The following is a 21,656-nucleotide window of genomic DNA, read 5'->3' as shown; positions in this document are numbered from 1 at the left end:
TTTTTGCCCCATCACTTCTGAAAACAAGCTGGTTTTGCTGAAAATTAAGAAGGGAAGGGGTGGAGGCAGGAAAGCAACACAGAGCTAGCAAATAAAGCTTTAGCTCAAGCAACAAGAACTGTTTAAAAAAAAAAAAGAAGAAAAAAACACCAACAAAAACCAAAAGACACACCACCACCACACAAACAAAACAAACCCCAGGGAATTGAGAACAGAGATTTTCACCTGTCTCAAGTGCTCACATTAAGCAGTGTCAATAGGACCACAGGGATGAGACCATACACAAGGGGTCTCAGGATCTCCTCCAAACGGCAGAGGGATACACAAGGCAGACAGGACAGATGCCTCCTGCCTCCTCCGGCAACTGCTGCTCCCAAGCCACCGGCTGGTGAAGGATGGGCAGTGCCAGTGGCAAGCCCTGCAGAAGCATGCCATTACGGCTGTAAATGGTGTCCTGGAAAGGGAGACCGCCACTAGTAAAACTCGACCAAGGGTCACCAGTGCCTCAGAAGGGCTCAAAGCTTTTACCAGTCCTGTTGGCATCAGCTCCTGAGCCTTTCACGTTAGCTGCTGGCCAGGGACAATGAAGTTCCTAATGCCACTCACATTCACCTGATATTCTCTCTCCTAACCAAAAGTTTGTACAGTACCCAGGCACACGGCATTCAAGCTGCTCATTCAACTAGCATTCAAGCTGTGAATTTATCGCAGGTTCTGTGACCAAGGGAGGTATTTTTCACTCTGAAGGGAAAGAAACAGAGGTACTTCGTTTCCTCAGCACCAGGAAGAGCTCAGGTCAGTCAAAAATAGACGATAGGCTCTGAAGATGACAAAAGCCTGCTCTAAAAATCAACCCCCTGCACGACCTGAACCATTTTTGTTAAAACCATTTGAGTTTCTAGAGTATGTTCAGGACAACAGGTCAGACAGTTCTTCCCAGCATGCCCTGCCTTCACAGCGAAACATCCAGCTCTTAGAAGGCTCCTCCTGGTGAAACTGCTGCTATTTGGCAGCATCAGATCCCATCTTCTAAATGTTTCAAAAATCTGTTACTCACCTCTTCAAACATGTTTAAGTCCTGATTGTTTGGTATCTGCAGTCCCCAGAGTCTGTACTTCTTGGCAACACTTGGACATCGCAAATTTGATGGAATTTCAACTATGTCTGATGTATTCAGAATCTCAGAATTTCCATAGTCAATGTACAATACCTGACACTGCAACAATAACGCAAAATACAAATCAGCAGAGGTTACACAAACCTCGTACAGAAATATGCACTGACAACTACTAGAATATAAGCATTTTAACACACAGGTATGTTGCAGAGATCAGAGTCTTCTGTACTAAGCCTAGACACCCTTCAAAGGGAGGAACCCAGTTAGAGAAATCTCTTGTGTTGGCACCTGTCTGAAAGATTAGCGACAAAACTTTAAGTAACAAAACAGATCTTTGCTGGCAATTTTTTCTTTTTCCAAGGGCTACAATTAAGAAGCAATATAGAAGACTTGCTGTAATGAACAGATATGTAATCTAATGTTTCCATGCCAACCAGCCTGTCTAGAAATTACCATTTTAAGTAGGAACTACTAGCCTTCTGTATCAGTCACCTAATGCAACAACTCTTTCAGGTCATCTGCATCAGTGCTAACATGTCACACAAAGGCTGCTACTTTCACCACTCAGAAGTTTTGAAATTAAATTACACTACTTAACAACATTAACTACCACTCACTCATGAATCTCTTGATAAAGAGATACAAACAGCATTTTGCAAGTATGTCATGTTTTGCCAGTCTTTTCATCAGCTATTTCAAAATTATAGGTCACTTGAATTTGTGTCCCACATGTATATTCACTGTTTTTAAATGCATTCACACACAGCAAGTTTCAAAAAGAGGAGCTGCATTTTTTCCTATCATCCTGCATATAGAACTGATATACAATTAAAGACTTTAAAAAATGGTTCCTGCCTTTTCCTTGATCACTTGCTGTACCACACATCTGTACCAACATCCATCTTCAGAAAAACAGCCACCATAAATCTGGAAATCAGGAAAAAGAGATCAAAAATAGCGTTTTGAAAATATAAGCATACCTCAAAATGGTGTTTGTAATACATTACAAATCTTATTTTCACACTCGCCTATAACTATCCCAACAGCAGTATAAAAATAATGCATTTGATATACTATCTCATAACAATATATGCTAATGCCTCAGAAACATAATCCTCTACTCCAAAAACAATAGCTCAAAGAAAATTTTGCAAGTAGAACACCACCAACATTTTACACTGCTTCTTCCATGGCTTTTCAGTTAATGTGTTGCCACAACATTTTATTGACACTGATGGCTTATTAAGCCTGACAAAGGAACAAGCCAGTCACACCACAAACAGACTGGGTTTGCTGTTGGTGCGTTTTCTTCTTTTTCAAGCAGAATGTAGAAGGTCATTTACCTGCACACCCAAACGGTTCAGACAATCATTTTATGTAAACCCTACTTTGCAATAAGCCATCAGTAGTTCACACACAAAACCAAAAGTTGCCATCACTCTTTGTATGCCTGTCATAGAACTGCCATTAAATATGCCCTTGTTATCTTCTTAAGAGTGTTTTGTCCAGTGCATTTAACAGTACAGGTTTCTGTTAAGATCTTCTGCACTTCCTGAGATGGAACAAAGAATCACTTCTCAAAAAAGCAGTGCTCTCTTGTTAAAGATAACTCATAATGTACACTGGACAACGAAAGAGAATTCAGCGTTCTGTATATTATCTTCTTGTAGTATTTCCGAGTGTTAAAAAAAAACCCCTATGGCTGCATAATTTAACTGAAGTCTAAAGTGCAGAAAGATTTAAACTTGCTCACACAAAATAACCGTTTTAGGAAAGCCAGCAGTTTTTAAAAGAGATCTTAAGAGAATATAACCCACAGCATAATCAAACATCAAGAAAATACGTAGGAAAATGGTTACATAGGATTAAGGCTTTTACATCCAGGTAAAAACAAACTCCATTTACACACAACCTACTTACCTTACTAAGATCAGGTCTGCTAGAAACTGCATTAGCCCGAGGACAAGCTTCTGCCAGCACACGACTTATTTTCAAGAGGTCCTCAGATCTACTGACATTCTAAGAAGCGTGGAGAGAAGGTACAAGTTATTGTCACTTTTAATACTTGCTTGATGGTTTGTAACATCCAAAAATTAAACCAAAACAGTTGCACTGCTGTTGAGGCAAGTAACACCCCACCTTAAGCTTTGAATCTTCATGATTTTGACTGCATTTGTAAACCTGCTCTCATTTTCTTCCAAAAATTCATGAAACGGATATGGGGCAGGTAATGTACCCCAGAGAAATAGTTTGCAACAAACGCTTTTAACAGTTTAACTACCAGCTTCTGTGAGCAGTATGCAGATCTTTCTTATCAATCCTTCCTCACAAATTTTAGTGTGTATTTGGTGTTCTTTTTCTTTCTCTCCTTAATACAAGGAGGCAACAGCTCTGGCACAGCCCTCGCTCTTTTCACATGCAAGACCTGGGTTTTCGTTTGGCTGAGAGAAGCATTGTCTTTCCAGTTACAACCTGGTATCTGAACCACTGTAAAAGTGGGTCAATTCCACTAACATGGCATTGTATCAGACAACTTTGTACTTCGTAACTCAAAGGAAAAGATCCAGAGCTCAGAGCAGTAAAGAAAACACTAGTACAACTAAACATTTAGTTAACCTTAGAAGTACACTCCTATCTTTTGTACCTTACAATATTAAGTAAAACACTGTGACTGAGTCACAGAATGCCAGGGTAAGAACCTAAAGGAGAATTACCTATTACTATTACATCCAAAAATCCCTTTATTAGAAGAAGCTATTCCATAAAGAGTAAGTTTGGTCCCCCTCCCCAAATTCGAATTAGGGAGATGACAAGCAGCATTACCTCCTCCAACTGGCTCAAAGTTACACAGGTGTTGATTAGTATGCCCACACCAAGCAGCCAGCAGACCAAATACAAAAGGCAAACTGCTACTCCTGGATTTTTTCCTCTCCCTGCTGCATCCCCCACATTCATGAAAACTACTCATTGTTCTAGGTTTTACTTTTTCCTCACTCTTCCATCCAACATCCTCCTGCCCATCTACACAAAACTTGAAAGGACCTAGCATATTTGAACCATGTCAAGCTTCACTGAAACTGCTCCAAACACTCACCTAGAGCAGGGGATTCATCCCCAGCAGGACTCTGACTGCTTCCCTACAGTGTTCTGCACTCAACAGCAAATATTTTAACCCTCCATCTAATAATTTTTTTGGCCTACCAAGTATTCAAAAAAACCCAACTACAATTCAAATAGATGGATGACAACTCTTCTTGACATTTCAGAAAGTAATAACTGATTTTAGTTTAAAAGGGAACAATAATCCTTGCAATTCTGAGATCTAAATTAACTTTTATTTTTCCCCAACATCAAATGCTAACATTTATTCTCACTTCCACAGAAACTTGCTGGGGGTTGGCAGAGTGATAAAATTAAACACCTCAGTTAAAATAAAAGTTCTCTGAATTCACCTGTGCCCAAAACGTTACAGCATCTTCAACGTGGCTGCCCACAACATCTTCAGCTTGAGGGGGAAGAAAAAAAAGAATTATTCTCAAGTGTAAGATCACGTTTATTTGTTTTAAAAACCGCTTCACATTACCTTTGCCATGCTCTGTGATTCCATCCATGACAACAGATTCTGAAATATTACAAGATATCTATAGTTAAAAGAAAAATTCAGGCGTTCTTCCAGAGGCCCGTGGAGCAGGCAGCTGCACCCACCCGCGTGGCGGGCCCACGCCACTTGTCCCTGCCCTGAACGCGCCACGGGCTCACTGCTCCGCGGGCTCCTCTCGCCTCACCCCACGTTTCCCCTCCGCCCGGCCCCTGCCAGCGGGCAGGCGGCCCTTTCTTCAGTGAGAAACGCGGGTTTGCGCAAGGAAGCGCCCTAAAGCCGGCCCGGCCACGACTTCCCGCCAGCAGCGCGGGGCCCCCTCCTGACCGCGCAGCCCCGCGCCCCTGGGGTCCCCCGGACGGAGCGAGGCCCGGCCGCCGCCTCCCCCCGAGCGGAGCGGCCTCGGCGCTACCTGAAGCGGCTCGGGGCGACTGGCCCCACCACAGCCGTACGCGCCCGCGCCCCAGCCCCGGCCCGCGGCTGCCCACCCGGGCTGTGCCTCCCCTCCCTCAGCGGCACCCGTGAGGCGGCGGCGGCGGCAGCAGCACGTGGGAGCAACACCCTCTCGGTGCCCTGGCAGAGGAGGGGCCGCCGTTCCCGCCTGCGGGCAACCCCTGACCCCAGCCGGGCCAGGGGCGGTGCTCTTAAAGCTTGCAGGTGCCGGGCTGTTCCTGCCCACCATGACCGCGTGCCCAGGCGCGGCCTTCACCACACGGAGGGGTGGCGATGGGTGCCGCTGAGCCTGGTTTTGAAGCGTGAACAAAGCAGCAGCAGGGAGGCTGCTGTGTTGACGATACCCTCTCTGCTGGCCTCGATGTACACCTTGAACAGGCTCATCCAATTCCCCTTGTGCAACACGTCAGCGCTCATCTTTTGGTTTCATAGCATGTTTGCAATTGTCCTGTCTTAACAGGAGTATGAAAACAGATGAAGCCATTAGCGAGGTACAGATGCCAGTGCTACACAGGTGACATGTTAACGTTCGGTTGAGTCAAGGACTTTCCCTAGGGAGGTGACTGAAGGAGCACATGGGCTTAGTGCCCGGCCAGGACCAACTGGTACACACACAGTGACCGTAAAATTAGAGCTAAAACCAGTGTAAAGCAAATAACGATTTATTCTACCAGAAGACAGGTGCTAAGGGCTTCAAAGCAAGAGTTGGCTTCTAGACAGAGTAGGCTTTTAGACAAAAGTAGTGTCTTTTGTTAGGAGGAAAACCCCTAGCAGATACACCTGTGCAAGGTCTTTTACACTGGAAAACCTTTGTTGTTGTTTCCAATTATATTTGTGCTAAGAAAAAATACTATCACTACCTGCAAAGTTGTCTCTTTTCGTAGGCCACATGGCTACAACAAAACCACCACTAGAGGCTCCAGGGACTACAGACACGAGACCTGCAGACTGTTTAATATGCACAACATGCTGTGAAGACACTGACAACTTGACAAAGTAATTCTGCACGGATGCCGTTACTGGCTGTGAATTCACACATCACGTTCCCCTTCCTCCCAAACCTGAGACAGGCAGACGCATTTTATATTTAGTATCAGAGAAGCACAGAATGGGAAGAAGCCTCTTGCCCACCACTAAGGATCACAGACCAGTCTCTACACAGCCAAGGTACATCTAACCCTTTTCATAGGATGACTAAAAATAGTGAAAAAATGCTGTTCTACACTCTAGCAGTGTTACAATAATGGCAAAATACTGATCTGAAAGCCAGCTATTTAAAACATGAGAAGTGCTTAAGCATTGCCTAAGACCTACGCATTTAGGCTTTAACAGCACTCATGTGTATGACAACAAATGATTTCCCCCGTGGCAGATTCTTTGGATTAGAGTCAAAAACAGTTAATGTGTCCAGCTGAACGACAGCTATATGCCGACAAATAAATCATACGGATGAACTGATAACTTATCTGTCCCATGATATTATGTTCAAAGTTCATGACTGCTCTCAGGAAAACAAACCATCAACAAGCACATGTTAAACTGAGCACTTTAATGACCACTGTTAATGGCAAACATACTAGCATTTGGTCTCTGCCTTCATCTTTACAAAAATTTTCTTTTTTAATAGAAGTATAAAGGGATTTTTCAACATAATTGGAGGTTGCAATTTTGATCCTACAAAATGATTTTTTTTAGGATAAAAATAATTCCAGTTAAGTGCAAATTGCACTTCAGACATGATACCAGTGTCCAGTTTTCACACCTAGCAACATCATGAGATATATTGTACCTGTTTTTTCATGTATAGATATGAATAAAAATTCTGCAAAAACGTACTACATGAATACCAAGAAGTCAGAAGTATTCCTTCTAGTAAGGAAAGTGAGCTTCTTTTACTTGGATGTCATCAACATGGGTGAAAAGTGATCAGAACTCCTAAGCAGTGTTTAATGCCATTGATATTTTTATGATCCCACCTGTTTTCCAACTAAAAAGAAATATCATTAAATGAATGTAATAGCTTTTTCATATCATTTAAGTGGAAATGTTAAATAAGTTTAAGCACAGAATAAATTCTTTAAAAATTGCTTTGGTAAAACCAGTTCATGATCAAAGGACAGTTTAGTAAGACTGAATTTGGCAGAGCAAACATTTAAAAGTGACAAGTATTTTTAACTCAAAATGTCAATAAAAGCACAATACATTACTTCCTAAAAGTAAAAAGTTATCAATATAAAAAGAAACATAAAATACAAGCTTTTGTAACTATTAAAACCTCTGTCTATAAGAATATTTTACTGCAAGAAACCTCATCTCTGAAATACATACACTTCTGGAACTGCATTCCTAATGCATATAGCCGTGGAGATAAATGTGAAAGTAGAATAAACTTCTGCTATTAAGCTTGTAATAATCTCTCCGAAGACTGAAATAAAAATATTTTTTCTATTTTTTTTACCAATGTTATTTACACTTGTTTCTTGTAATTCTGTTGTGAAATCCCCATTTACTTATGAGACTAAGAGGATATGTAGAAGTGATTGCTTATTAGGACCAGAAGAGGGAGCTCAAATTAATACTTTTATTTATTAAGTTAAAGCAATATCTAACAGTGTAGAATTTAAAGGTAAAGGTACTTTTAAAACATTCATTAGACACTTTGATATAGTATGCATTTAAATTAAAGTAACATTAACCTCTCTGATTGGCATCTGTAGCAACAGCAGTATAGGTCAGTATTAAGGTAAATGGCCTTTTTTAATCTTTGAATTTAGGCAATTGAGCCTTCCATTCTCTTCTCACTCGTATTCCAGCCGTCTCCATCAGTCACTGTACGACCTGCATACACTCCTAAGAACCGTCCTTCTCTCCCACAGCTGACCGCTGAACAAAAAAGCAAGTTGCTCTGCACCAGATGTCTTCAACCTCACATCACCTCTTTTCCTCTGCCCATCAGGCCCGTAGAGGCATCAGGCACTCCCTCCGATGGGCACATGTAAGCTCCTCCCAACTCTTGCTGTGAAATCTCCGTACACACACACCACCTGAAAAGTCTTCAGTCCAAGAGACATCTTCAAGTATTTTTAAGGACAAACTGACTTACACCTCTCTGTTTTCAAAGGGGACTAACAAAGTTAGCTCAGGCTCTGCTTTTGCCTCCTAAACTGCAGCCTCTGTACCAAGTTCTTCCTGTGCTGCTTTGCAGATTTAAACCACCACCCAAAGTTACTAAATTTTAAATTTTCCTGTCCACTACCTTTACTACAACATATGCTGCCACAACTGTGAATATGGACAAAGAAAACAAAAGCACACCTCCCTTCTTGAGGGGCTCGGTCTGTGTTGGATTAGACATGGTGAAAGAGAAACTGTTGGATGAGTAAGTTTATATCAGACACTATGTAATTATTTGTTTACATGCAATAAATAGCATATCTATCCATTTCCACTTGATGTTTTCAGTTTAGTGTAATAGAATCATTGTTAGGGACAGTATCAGACAAACAGAATCAGGGGAGAATGGTACCACTAGAGAAATCTGGGATACAGTATACAAGCAGGATCCCTTCAAGTAGCTAGTAAGTATGTGTGGAAATGGTTTTACAAGTGTACAGAACTTCACATGCAAAAAACATACATACGTTGGCAAGAACAGAGCCTAGAGAAGTGTGAGAGAATAATGGTATGCTTGAATTTTATGTAAAGGTGATGAAACCAACAGAAAGAAAAAGGATTCAAAGACAAGATTAAAATGGCAACATTAACAAAATAAATCCCACCAAGTAAAAATCCATGAACAAGATGAGTTCTAAGGACTCTACAGATAAAGAAAGTGCGTCATAAAAGTCTAAGAATAGGATATGTATTTTCCTTGCCCTCCTACAATGTAATACTTAAATGCATGGTTATTCTCTCAGATCTTAAGCAACAATTCTGTAAATCTCTAAATATGATTTTCCATTCTCAAAGGAATGTCTACGTATCAATTCTGGAGATTAGAAACACATTGATTAAAGTACGAATTTTATTACAACAAGATAATTAAAAATTAATTTCAGCAATAGACTGAAACAGCAGAATAAAGAAATGAAGAAAAACAAGCAGGCAGGTAGATGCAGCAAAAAATACTCTTCCATACAACGATTAACACTGTGCCATATAACAAGTATTTCTTTATTAATCTCATGGCTTCTTTGATGGCACTGGACTTTTCACTTTCTGTTTAGCAGCCTTCTCCTTTTTCAGCTGTAACAAAGACAGACACCAGCAGTGGTTTAAGCATTAATTTGCAAGTTGACTAGCAATGCAACATTAAACCTCTATATCCAGTCATAAATTTACCAGTGATATATGCAATGGAGAGAGCTACGGATCGTTATTAGCCCAACCTAGCATTGCTTACTTTTGCATCATAGGACAAAGGAGCACTTACATTATCTCTGCAGCTCCTCCCCTACTCAAACCAGGGCTGCCTTTATCTCTGATGATGGCAATCTAGGTATTTATGTATCCCTCAAGGCCAAAGTCCCTCACAAATGTTCACAGTTTTATCTTTATGTCAATGGAAGGTAAAAAAGTTTTATAACAGACGTGTAACAGACACATTTAGACTAACCAGCACACACAAAATCACACAGGACATTTGTAGCTGAGGTAGATGCTAAACCTCCATCTGTGTCTCCTCACTGACCCACAAGGTCATGTCTTACGCTATTAAGATTTTTCTACATGGTAGGGTCTTATAGCATGGTATGATTTACCAACACACATACATTTAACTCTGCCATTCTGTAGTAAGACTATTAATCCAAACAAATATATCTGTTGGTTTTAGAAGCAACAGTTGTTCTCAAGTATTGTTACATTTGTGAACAAAATTCTATTTAGAGCCGTTATATAAAAGGGATGCTTTCCCCATAAACTACTGTCAAAAGAAAGCAAGGCCCCAGTCCTGATTTGGATGTCTACAAACGAACTCCCTGCTAAGCAATCCTGTTGTTGGTCTATCTAGGAACTCATTTTAAAACATTTTTCCATATTTGGAGGCTTAAAGTTTGTATCTGAAGTTCCTACTACCTTTTGCAAAGAAAAAAAAAATCTTAGGGGGAAAAAGAAACATAGCAATTTGGATTTGAGAGTAACATCTTTTCTCCTATAAACTGATACTATATTTGTAACATCTTACCATATATTGTGATGGTCTCCAAAATAAAGAAAATGACTTAAAATTTCACAAAGCTAGAACAGGTTTCTCATTAACAACACTTTGTTGCAAGCAGCAAGCATAACAGCAGTTAAGATTTTAAAAGTTAATTATGCAACATTGCCTCACAAAAGGATTCATAAACAGTCAAGACATACTTCCAACTGAGATGGCGGAGGTAAGGGGAAAGAATGGGTACTTAAGCATCTAGGTAACCTACACCACAGGGCATTTAAATACAGTCAGTGGGGTGGAGGAGGCACCTCTGAGGGGTTGATTCAGATCATCTAAGACAGACGCACCAGATTTAGCCCAACTACACAGACATTCGTAAGGAAAAGAACATCATAAAGTTTTATAAATGAGGTAGCAAACACACATTCCTAAATGTCACAGGTGACTTTCTGTGAGTCTGCTTTGTTTTTTCTTTTTGTCACACAGTAAAATATTTTGGTTTTCTGTAATGGACTTACCTCAATAAAAATCTGCCCAGTTAAGGTAAATACCATCCCAGACATGACTGACCTCTGAAATACTGCAATAGCTCATAACTGCATTTAAAACTATTTTAAGAAGCTAATATTTTCTCAGGAAGAGGACAAATGATATAATGCATTTGTATGCCACTTAAATCCTACATTTCTCTTTTTTAGACATCCTCTTGTGAAAATGTATTTGAATTAAGCAATAAATGTAGCAACTTGCCCGTTCTTGATAACAGTTTTCAAAATAAGCCATGTCTTCATCTTCTGAATGCTTTCCATGAGAAACTTGCCTTGTGGCACTAGAACCACCTGAAAAAAAAAAACAAAACCAAAAACTTTTTTCGTTAATGATACTTGCTATTCCGTTAGTCATGTTTTGCATTTGGCAAAACCTTTAAAATGAGAACTCGCCTTTATAAGCAAGTAACAATCCCTGGCAAGTGGGACCAAAGAGTAACCTCTTTAGTCTAGGCTAGCAGCTATTATAAACAGTCTTGGAGGATTTCAATAGTTACATTAATTGTTGAATTCTTATACTAAATAAGGGACATAAAATAAGCATAACCAATCCATAAATCCATGCAGAAAAGACTTTCTGGCAGAAGGCAGTTTCACAGGATTGTGCTGAATATGTACAATCCATTCAGATGTGATGAGCTTCTAATAAGAATTAAAAATTTAAAAAAAGCTCCAATAAGTAAGTGACACCATCAATGCGGAGGATACCAAATGCTAGGAAAAGATCATTAAAGTTAAAAAGCCCATCATGACCAAAAATAACAAGCAGTAACAAAACAGTTATTCTAAGCACATGAATGTTGTACTAACTTTTCACATAACAAGGTTTCAAGACCCGCTTTCATTTTCACCTTTGATTTTAGCCTTAAGCATCTTTCAACTCATAAATAAAACCAATTCATTTTATATTAACTACTTCCTGTAAAACAGTATTATCCTACTAATATAGCACCTGCTATCTGTGACGTGGTTTGAGCAGAACTAGAAGGTCCCTGAAATGCTTTTAGAAATGGATGGTCCGTGCTGGTAACCGGGGATTCTAAAAGTTCAGCAGAAGGAGCCCCTGTTAGAAAATAGTTGAATGAAAACAAAAATTAACTTCACCAGATATATTAAGAACATGCGTGATGAGGTCAAAACAAGGCTACAGATTAATATCTCCACACTCAGTGCAGACCCCATAAACTCGAGTTTACAAAAGCAAAAAAGGCTTCAAAAGAAATCAAAAGCTGTGTTTAATTACTACCAGTATGCTATAGTTTCTCAATCTCAGACAAATCCAGGAAACCAGATCAGAATTTAAAAAAGAAACAATGAGTACATGGCAATAATAAATACAACAGTATTTCAAGACAAAATGTGTCCATTACTAAATGACACAAAATCACAGAGCAGCAGAGGTATCAAGGCCAACTAACATGCCTATCAAAAATAAACTTCTACAAATTACCCCTTTTTTTAATGCCAAACAGCTATTAACCTTTGAGTTTGAAAAAAGAAATGCTGTAACTGTGTAACCAAGAAATACCTGAATAGCATTAGGCTAAAGGATTAACGTAAATATAACATGGAAGTATGAACAGAAAAACAGAAGTTACAGAGTTATTTCTAAAAGATATGCTCCACTTCAGCTGGAAGCTACTGGACTGAACACCAGAATCATTGATAAAGAGGTTTTTTTATCAATTCACTATAGAAAGTTGTACAAGATGGTCATAGTGGTCTCTTCATACCTAAGGACTGCTGGAAAAAATAAAAACAACCTGTCTTAAGTCCTACTCCTATTGACCTAGTTTGCCTTCGAAGTTTGAAAGGCTATGCTGAATTACTACTTTTCAAAACTACTTAGTTGGAGAATTAAAATTTCATGTCAGGTCAGCTGCACTTACCTCTTCCACTGTTATCGAGTCTCATGTAGCCTTCTGCTAGAGAACTAAAACCAGTCAGTCCTCCCATAGCAGCATAAGGCACATCCTGCCCCACAGGCTTTCCTTGGGCTAAGCGCTCTTCTTTAGTTTCCACAACAGTTTCATGAGCGTATGTTGGCTGACCACATGCACAGGTAAAGCAACTATGAAAGCCCGAACACTTGGAACCTAATTAACAAATAAATAAGTGCAATGAGCGAGATTATAATGGAATTTATACTTTATTGTAGACAAAACAATGTTTCCCTAAACTGATCTTCTCAAAAACTAGAGTTTCTTCACTGCAAAAGCATCCAGCTATATGAAAATGCTTTAGAAAACAAGGGAAAGGATGAATGTGGGGATTAGATCATAGGGGTCATCCAGTCTCAGGGTCTCACTCAGTCAAGTTTTGAGTCCTGCCGAGGATAAAGATTGTACCTCTCTGAGCAGCCTGGACCAACCCTGGTGTTCCCTTGGAGCAGATGTTTCTTTTCTTAATCTCTGATTGGATTTCCTATGTTGCAACTTGTGTCCATTGCCATTAGCAACACCCTTCTCTATACCTCCCCCAACAAAAAATCCAAAAAAAAAATCTGTCACTGGGTAAAGAAGACAACCTGACAGCATTTTGGCAGTATTCTCTCCAAAGGTGTACAGCACGTGTCAATGCTGCATGGCCAGAAAACTTCAAATTACAACTTATGATATCACAATGTAAATGTCTTTTACAACTAGCGAAGTTATCTAGTAAACAGAGGCTCTGGTAACAGCAAAATAGGTTTTACTAAGAGTACCATTAGACTGATTCTCAGGGGGTTTTTAAGCTTACATAGCCACAGAATATAACTGGAATAGTTATACAAATGGCATGTGTCATTCAGAAACACAGAGCGAAGTGTGCCCTAGCTACAGCTAAGACTGTCATCAGAGCCCTGTGCTGGAGCAATGATGTGAACAAGAAACTGAGGAACTGATTTTGTAAATGTTTCATTATACAAACTACTCTGCTTCCAACTCCCAGCTACAGTTCATGTTGCAGAGCACCAAGAAAGATTTTTTAAGTCTTGTGTAGCATGTTCAAGGATCACATTCTTGGAAATGTTAAAGGCTTTTTCATATAATTTTGGGCACTCCTCAGTAATGGAGCTCTTACTCCATGTTTGGGTACAGAATAATGCATATACAATATACGATATGCAACAGCAGTATTTTTCAGTTATGATTTATCACAGTAGATTTATACAACACTGGGTTAGACTAATACCAGTACATTAAAACAACACAAGTCCAAAATAGCAGCAAGTCTTGGCACTTTTCTGTGTAATCTGTAAAGCCCTCAGAAGTGTCAGGTATTTCCGAGAAATGCTAGAAAAAGTGCATAATGTAAATGATTATGAAAAACACTGTGTTCTAAGGATTCAGTCTGAATCATCCCGTTGCACATTTAAGACTTTCATATTACTTAGAGAAAATTCTTGAAAGGCTGTCATATAAATATTGTATGATTTATTCTGTGGGATATGATTCTCATCCAGCAAAAGCTGTTTATGATTCCTCCTGTACAAATCAGACAGACTTCATGAAAGACATTTACTAACAGTATGGAACTCTAGCAAAAAAATCTTCAGCTTACATAATTTGAGGTTTCCAACTAAAATATCTTTATGCATTATTTATTGTCTGTGGTTAATAATTACTGTTGTTTCATTACAATAACCTCGAACAACTGAAGCAAAAAGCTTCCTCTTAATGCTTTCTCAAACCTTCTGCTTGAAACTCCATTCTCATTTGCATTTCTGGACCCACAATCTGTATGCTCAGGAACTGCTTTGTTAAGAGTGCTAACAATAGTACTATTTTGGAACAGAGCGCTACTTCCTATTGAGTTGAGAAAAGATATAAAAATACATTACATTATATTCAACCAGGCAATAGAGGAATGGAGATCAACACTTCCCTCTCTCAAACTACCAAGTTCAAGTAGGAGAGTCACATACATGCAGCAGTGGAAGTGACAAACTGCAAATGGGGCACTTTCATGCCACCTGACTTTAGGCGGCTGTCTCCATATGTACCTAACCGAATCATTCAGACACTTACGCTCCTTCAGAGGACTGGGGAAGCTAAGGATGTTGTTCTAAACCCTCGTGTGCAAAAGGCGACGTCTTCCTTCCCATTTTCCATCCTTCTGCAAGGACCAAAGTACACATTGCTGACAACTGCAGCACATACCTAATACTCTGGGCAGAATGCAGATCCCTAACATGCTGCTCCTGTTAAGTTTCCCAGCAAAGAATGCTGCAAGCCCATCAGTAACTTACAAGAGTTACATGAAAATCCAGGTGCTGCACTGTGCTGATCAGCAAAGTGTTTACATCTGCAACGGACTGGCTGTGTGCCATTTAGAGGGATGTAGTGATAGGACTGGCACGGACAACGGCTCACTCTACAAGGCACACAAATTGGACGGTCTTTGGGAATCACTTCATGGTCTGTTTTGTGTTGTTTATACCTACAAGAAGCAAAACCAATAACTTTTATAACTTTGTTAGTATTTATCAGGAAACTAACTGAAAGGCTTGTAATTATCTTACAAGTTCTGTTTTGAGGTATCTTTAATTACATTAATTACTGTTGTTAATTTTCAATTAAATGCACAGTATCAGGAGCTTTTACATCTGCTTGTTACATAAATAACACAGATCCTTATGTTTCATTCTGACAGCACTGTCAGAATCAATCTGATCTACAATAACTCGTGCCTTAAAGCTGAATTTATTGAAGACTGCAGAATCATTTTGGTCTCAAAAAAAATGTACTGAGATTTAGATTTAAGAAGGGTTCTTATGATGTAAAAACTAATTTTCTCAACCCTTAGACCTTAAATTAACTTGCCTACACGGTACTTTAACGTACCTAGAAACATTTTACGTTTTCCTGATTTTGAAAAATACAACAGTGCAAAAAAAGAAAAGATACCTACCGGTGAGTACAAAAGCACAACGTCTCTGGTCCCACAAGCTTACAGTCCATGCCAGTTGGTGATCTCCAGCTCACGTACAACCTGTTCTGTAACCGAATTGGTAATACTTTTCTTTTGTACTCCTCATATTCCTCCGGGGTAAAAAGCTTTCCTCCATCATCATCACCTACAATTCTGTAAGCATGTCATAAAAAAAAAGTAAGAAAATGAAGACAATAAAAGTAGCTTTCTCAAGATATTTTTTCAAATAATATATACCAATACTTTTGCTGTAAATGCAAAAAAAAAAAATCTTATCTTTCATAATAGTGTTCTAGCGATGCACATTTAACAGAACCATAGCTGATCTTTAGAGAAATTTTATGAATGCTCTTTTAAAAAATACGCTCTGATGGACTGAAAACCAGTGTTATAAGAGAGGAAAAAATTAATAAAGCAAACTACCAAGCTCCTTTTCACACAGCAGAAAAAGCAATGAGCATCAGTGTAACCAGCCAGCTCTGCCTCAGACTTCTTGAATGACCTCTGGCAAGTCACTTCACCCATCTACACCTAACTGTACTGCAGACTTGTGTCAGGTTATCTAATCTTAGTCTAGTCCGAGTAAGATTATTCAACTGCAAGTAGGTAACCACACTGCTATCAGAGTAACAAAACATCCAAGCTGTCTTCTAATGTGCAAGAAGACTATGCTAGCTTCTGTACATGAAGTTAATAGTAGCAGTATCCCGCACCTCAGACAGACCCCTTTGTTTAAGCTATCACTGTGTTCAAATTCAAAGTCACATAACAGCTGGAACTCTGGAGCTGCATCCAAATTCTACACTTATGGTGACAATTGAAGACAGTAAGTAAAATCGGTAAAACACAATTCAGACTTAATTGCAGCACTTAACTATGCTGAAGGTTAGTTTATTACTGTCTATAAATATTTCAGTTATTTGTTGAGTATGCTAAAACATACTGAGTGATCCTTTGTCAAATGTTCTGTGCATTTGTACATTGCCAGTACTGTACAGCACCAGAATAACGTGTCAACACATCACTGTCATTTGCCTGTCAATCCAGCTGACACCCACAGAATCAGTGCACAACTACTTACGTAAGAAATACCACTGTGCCTACTACCTCTGAAGCTTTACTCAAGGTTTTCCTAAGCTAAATTCAGACCACATTTCAGTACAATGACTGAGCTCGTGTTTATTTTTGCTCAAGACCAACTCTTCAAGAGGAGCTATGACGAGATCGGCAAAGACACGTAGGAGTGTAAGGGCACACGTTTATACACTCCAAAACTTAATTCAAGGCGCATGGAAGGCTGTGTTTCCTCAAGGAGTAGTACCGCTGGCAGCTCACCCTCTCACACCGCCTCAGACAGACAGACACACTGCCAGGCAGGCGGACACGCAGGCCTGCAAGTGAGAAACGACGCGTTGCCTCACACAAACCACCATTTACAACATGCCTTCGCGCCGGCGAGGCGCGGGGGGCCGGCGCCCCCGAGGCTGCCAGTGCACCGCCGCTGCCTCGGGCCGGAGGGGAGAGTCCTGCCCGCCGAGACCCACTCCACGGGGCCTGACCGGGCACCTCCGATTTCGCCCATAAATGGCGGCGGAGCGGGGGGTGTGCGGTGATGTGACACAATGAAGCCGCCGCAGACCCCGGAGCGGGGCTTCCGGACAGCGGGAGGCGAGCGGCGCGGCGGCCGGGCCGCGGGAATCTCCTCAGGGGAAACGCCGGGCCGCGGGCGGGGAGCAGGGGAAGGGAAGGCGGCCCGGGCCCGGCGGCAGCGCCGGGCGGAGCAGGTCCCCGACCGCCGCCGGTCCCCAACCGCCGCTGGCCCCCACGGCCGGGCTGAGGCTGAAAGGCACCCGGCGGCCCCTACCCCACCGCGCCGCCCCTCTCTGCTCCCCAGCGACGGCGGCGCGGCCCTCCCCTCACCGCCGGTACTCCGCGTACTCCTGCAGGGCCGCCGCCTCCACCTGCAGCCGCTCCATGCTCGGCCCCGCCGCCGTTGGGCCGCCCGCGGGGGGGGGCGGCTGCGCGTCCACAGCAGGACGTACCGCACCGGTACCGCAGGCGGGCGGGCGGGAAACGGGCGTGTAACCGCCAGGTCTGTGGGGACGAGGTACGCGAGGACGGCCCGCCCCACGCCAGAGCACACGCGGGGGTGCTCACACACCCCTCGCGGGGGCGTTGGCCGCCCCTCTCGGAGAATGCACCTTCGCTGAAGGCAGGGCCGGGGCACGGACACCGACACACCGGTGCGGTGCCTCAGGGAAGGGACCGACGCAGTCACCGGTACAACCGATCGCACAACAAATGCCCACCCCGAGCCCTCCTGGCACACCGTCCTCAGCTGCTTCTGCTACTTAGGCTTTCACCTCAGACCACGACGTTTCTGGCAGGTAGGTGAGGGGTAGTTTCGGTTGGTCACTGATTCCCTGGCACTCTTCGCTTATTAAATACATGTTTTGTTCATAGTTCAAGACAAAAGGAGGCCAACTTTGGCAAACGCTCCTAACGGAAGATGGTTCTTCGACTGGCAACCAGCAATCCCCAATTCCTCTCCCCGTGCCCCAAACAATGCCACCATGTTGAAACAACTCTTCTGATGTGTTTGAAAGCTGTAGTCAATAGACCACAGGCTGCTGTTTCTGATGCTGCACTAGCTGTGTAAATTGACTGCTTCCTCTTGATAAAAACATCGTGGTCACATCGTGACTGAATACATGAGCAAAAGATGCAGTATGTTTTTCTTAACCGAGCTTTAGGAAAGTGATATTTAAATTGTGCTCTGCATAAGCTACAAGCCCTCAGACTGTCAAAATGAGACCCCAGAGGGTAGGCTTTTTCCATACAATAGAATGACAGATGTCTGTCAAAAAAATGTACAGCAATTCAAGGAAATCTCCAGATTGTTCTGCACTGGGCAAGCCACCAGCAATGAAGCAGAAGGTGAAGAGACATGTCACAAGGACCAAGGTAGTGTTTTGCCAAAACATCCCCCAGAGAGAGATGAAACAACAGGGAGACTCTCAAGTTTCCAGCAGTATCTAAATAAGGTGATAGGGCAGATGGTCTGGGCGTTTGTCCTGTGGCTATGCCACATGTATAAGGAATTTCAGCAGAGCAGCCAGCACTGCAGTACAACACGCATGTTCTGTCACACTGAGATCTGAACACAAACAGGTCCCTCTTAGAGGCAGTAAATATATGGGAGCAAGTCATCACTGCAGTCAATACACCTTCAAGTAAGCTAGCAGAGGAAAATAAAACCATACAAAGAAGTCCAGATTGTTTCCTCAGGGAAAACAAAATTCCTCCTGTGACCAGAACTTCAAAAAAGAAACAGATGGGAAAAGGGACCTTGAAAGCAGGACAAGAAGATCTGTATACAGGGCCAACATACTGAGGAATGTACTCAAACGTACTGAGGAACACACTGCTGCGCAGGAGCTGCACAAAACTGAAGCCATTTGAGATACCTTATCTGTATGCACATTTCACTGGTGCCAGGGATCCCAGCACTGCCAATAAAATCGGGGGAGAGCTCTGGCAAGCCTCCTTCACACAGAATGAGCAGAGCTCCTATGTCATGAGTTGATGTACCTCATCTGTGCATGATCTCTGTTAAAAACAGTGCTCTGAAATATAGTTTGGGTTTGGAGAGCAGAGCCAGGTTTCTGAATTAGGCAGCTTTTGGTGAGAGCCACAAATGTTAGTCTGTATTGTACTTTAGTGTCAGATTACCTGTGAAACCATCAGTGTGAAGGCATTGGGAGTAGGAAATCAAAAGTAATTTTTTGTGGGGCATCTGTCCTATGAACTACCTCCCATCTTAAAAATTGAGGATTTATTCCCAGATTTGATCACAGCAAGTGTTCTCTGCAATAGACAGTGCTCAGCTTACTAGCACCCCAGCATCTGCTTAGATCCAAATCTGTGCTCATAGACTTACTTGGGAACAGTTATAAAAAGTGAAATAGTTCGTAATTAAGAAATTGAGTTCTTAGCTAATAAAGATATTTCAAGCACCCACTGTTTTACTGTGGGTATTAGCAGTGGAATATATTTTGGTTTCAGAAAACCCTCTCCTGTCTCCCATCCCTTCTAAGAGATTGTTAATGGACATCTGAAATGAAATTCATTAAAGACTGAGTCAAACCAGATTTTCCATGATAAACTATCGAATAATTTTGAATAGCAAGGAAAAAAAAAAAAAGCTTTCTGCTACTGTAAAGAGGCCATGCCGCAAGGTAGGTAAAAGGAACAGAAATCCAGATGGCATGTTTTACCTTCTATGGCTGTGATGTAGCATACGGACGCTGCTGGCCCAAGATCTCTGAACACATCAAAGTGGGTTGAACATATGGACACTCACTCACAGTACAGCTCTGAGAGACCTAAGGTGCTGCCTACACATCAAAGGCAACAGCTTAATGCTGCGTAGGGTGTTGACAGTCTCTCTCAACACCCTCTGTTAACAATAAAATGTGTGACCCTTTACATTTCTTAAAATCCTTACAAGCTTGACAAGTGCTTTAAAATTCATCTCAGTGAAATACCTATGTAAATTTAAGATAGCCACTTTATGAATGCAAGAATAAATAATTTAGAAAAAACAGGTTTAATATTTTAAACCTCAAGTCATCATTTTGAAGTAGTAGTTAGTCATTCTATTTCTACGCATTTGGTCAATGACTATCTCTAATTAGCTATTCCAAAACCAAAAAGAATTGAAGTAGCATAAAGAATAACGGAAACAGTTTCCATTAAATTGTTTCCTCTCTCCACATTTGTTATCAATATTCTCATACACTTAAAAGCAAACCCAAGCAGTACTCACTTACAAACTTCTAACCATGGCTATACGTTATGTTACAATAAAAAATTAGTTTGCGTATTACTAAACCTAGTTTACAGGCATTTAAAAATGTCAACATGTTTCTCTTCAGTTTTGCTATCAGAGAACATGATTAGACATCTACTGAACAGAGTAAGTTCATGAACGCCGCAGGGAATATGCAAGCTCGTATGCAAGCAAGGGTCAATTAATAATGAAAGGTTTTTTGCTGGAGGTACTGACAAACACAGTTGGGAAATTTGTAGTAATTAAGATCACTTACAGATAAGATAATTCAGTAGCATGTGATGCCACTGGTGATTAAGTGATGTGATTTCATATGTGTATGTAATGGGGAGTTTTCTTGGGCCTCATTTTAATAGCCTAAATGCTATTTTTAAATAGAGACAAATACACATGTGCATCACCCCAAACAAACTGAGATTCAGTGAAATATCAATTCAGTAACAGTCTATTCCACATGAGAAACATGGCAGAAGTCTAATTCACCTTCTTAGCTGCTATAAAAAGTCTCCATTTCACTCTTGCCTTTGAAAAAGTATTTTACATACTAATACATTTAATCAAACCCCACAGATAGCAGACAGCGTTGTTTTGTGAAGCACAAACTAACAAAAGGACACAATCTCAGGTAAGGAGGTTATATTTGGATTAATTGTTAAGAATTTCAATAGACACTCTACATGACATTTAAAAAAACCACAATTAAGTAAAAATGTTTCAGAGATTTAGTTCATTCCTTAGAGTATTTTCAGGAAGTATTTTCCAAAAGGCTTCTAAGAAAACATAATAAACTGGGAACTTAAATTTTATGTAGTCATTTTTCTAAATAAACTTCTTGTAGAGGTTCCCAACTACTCTGCTTCTGCATTCCCACAAACAAAGGCCGCAACAGCAGCGATTACCCCCAGAATACGTACCTGCACAGGAGGCACTTGGTCACTTAGGCAACTTAGACATGACAGACATAATGCAGTTTCAAAACCTCTGCATATAGCAAATATTTTCAATTAGAATTTAGA

General features: G+C 41.0%; 2 protein-coding genes across 2 annotated transcripts in view; both read right to left on the bottom strand.

The window, feature by feature from the left end:
- The window catches only part of STK31 (serine/threonine kinase 31), a 42,924-nt gene extending 37,339 nt beyond the window's left edge, over nucleotides 1-5,585 (bottom strand). The window contains exons 1-6 of the mRNA XM_074815301.1: nucleotides 5,513-5,585; nucleotides 4,701-4,739; nucleotides 4,570-4,622; nucleotides 3,038-3,136; nucleotides 1,973-2,044; nucleotides 1,058-1,216 (exon numbers count right to left, since the gene is read on the bottom strand). Coding sequence (XP_074671402.1) covers nucleotides 1,058-1,216; nucleotides 1,973-2,044; nucleotides 3,038-3,136; nucleotides 4,570-4,622; nucleotides 4,701-4,739; nucleotides 5,513-5,585 — 495 coding nt within the window. The remainder of the gene's footprint in view (nucleotides 1-1,057; nucleotides 1,217-1,972; nucleotides 2,045-3,037; nucleotides 3,137-4,569; nucleotides 4,623-4,700; nucleotides 4,740-5,512) is intronic.
- Nucleotides 5,586-7,735: 2,150 nt separating this feature from the next.
- Nucleotides 7,736-17,851, bottom strand: FAM221A (family with sequence similarity 221 member A). Its single transcript, XM_074849384.1, has 7 exons — nucleotides 17,709-17,851; nucleotides 15,768-15,941; nucleotides 15,106-15,296; nucleotides 12,764-12,970; nucleotides 11,827-11,937; nucleotides 11,077-11,165; nucleotides 7,736-9,413 (listed from the first exon to the last, which is right to left on the bottom strand). The coding sequence occupies exons 1-7, from the start codon at nucleotides 17,762-17,764 to the stop codon at nucleotides 9,351-9,353; spliced, it is 891 nt and encodes a 296-aa protein (XP_074705485.1). The 5' UTR covers nucleotides 17,765-17,851; the 3' UTR covers nucleotides 7,736-9,350.
- Between the last annotated feature and the right edge of the window lie 3,805 nt (nucleotides 17,852-21,656).

This window comes from Strix aluco, chromosome 1, assembly GCF_031877795.1.
Source record: "Strix aluco isolate bStrAlu1 chromosome 1, bStrAlu1.hap1, whole genome shotgun sequence".
Classification (NCBI taxonomy): domain Eukaryota; kingdom Metazoa; phylum Chordata; class Aves; order Strigiformes; family Strigidae; genus Strix; species Strix aluco.
Note: the sequence above shows the minus strand (reverse complement) of the source record. Positions and strands in the feature narration are given on the sequence as shown.

What these genes read in the sequence shown, in the direction of transcription:
- FAM221A (XM_074849384.1), bottom strand. Translation starts at nt 17,764, where the DNA reads ATGGAGCGGCTGCAGGTGGAGGCGGCGGCCCTGCAGGAGTACGCGGAG. An exon ending in GAGTACGCGGAGTACCGGCG is followed by an intron (nt 15,942 to 17,708) that starts GTGAGGGGAGGG and finishes ACATGCTTACAG; the next exon opens with AATTGTAGGTGATGATGATG. An exon ending in ACTCGATAACAGTGGAAGAG is followed by an intron (nt 11,938 to 12,763) that starts GTAAGTGCAGCT and finishes ATTTTCTAACAG; the next exon opens with GGGCTCCTTCTGCTGAACTT.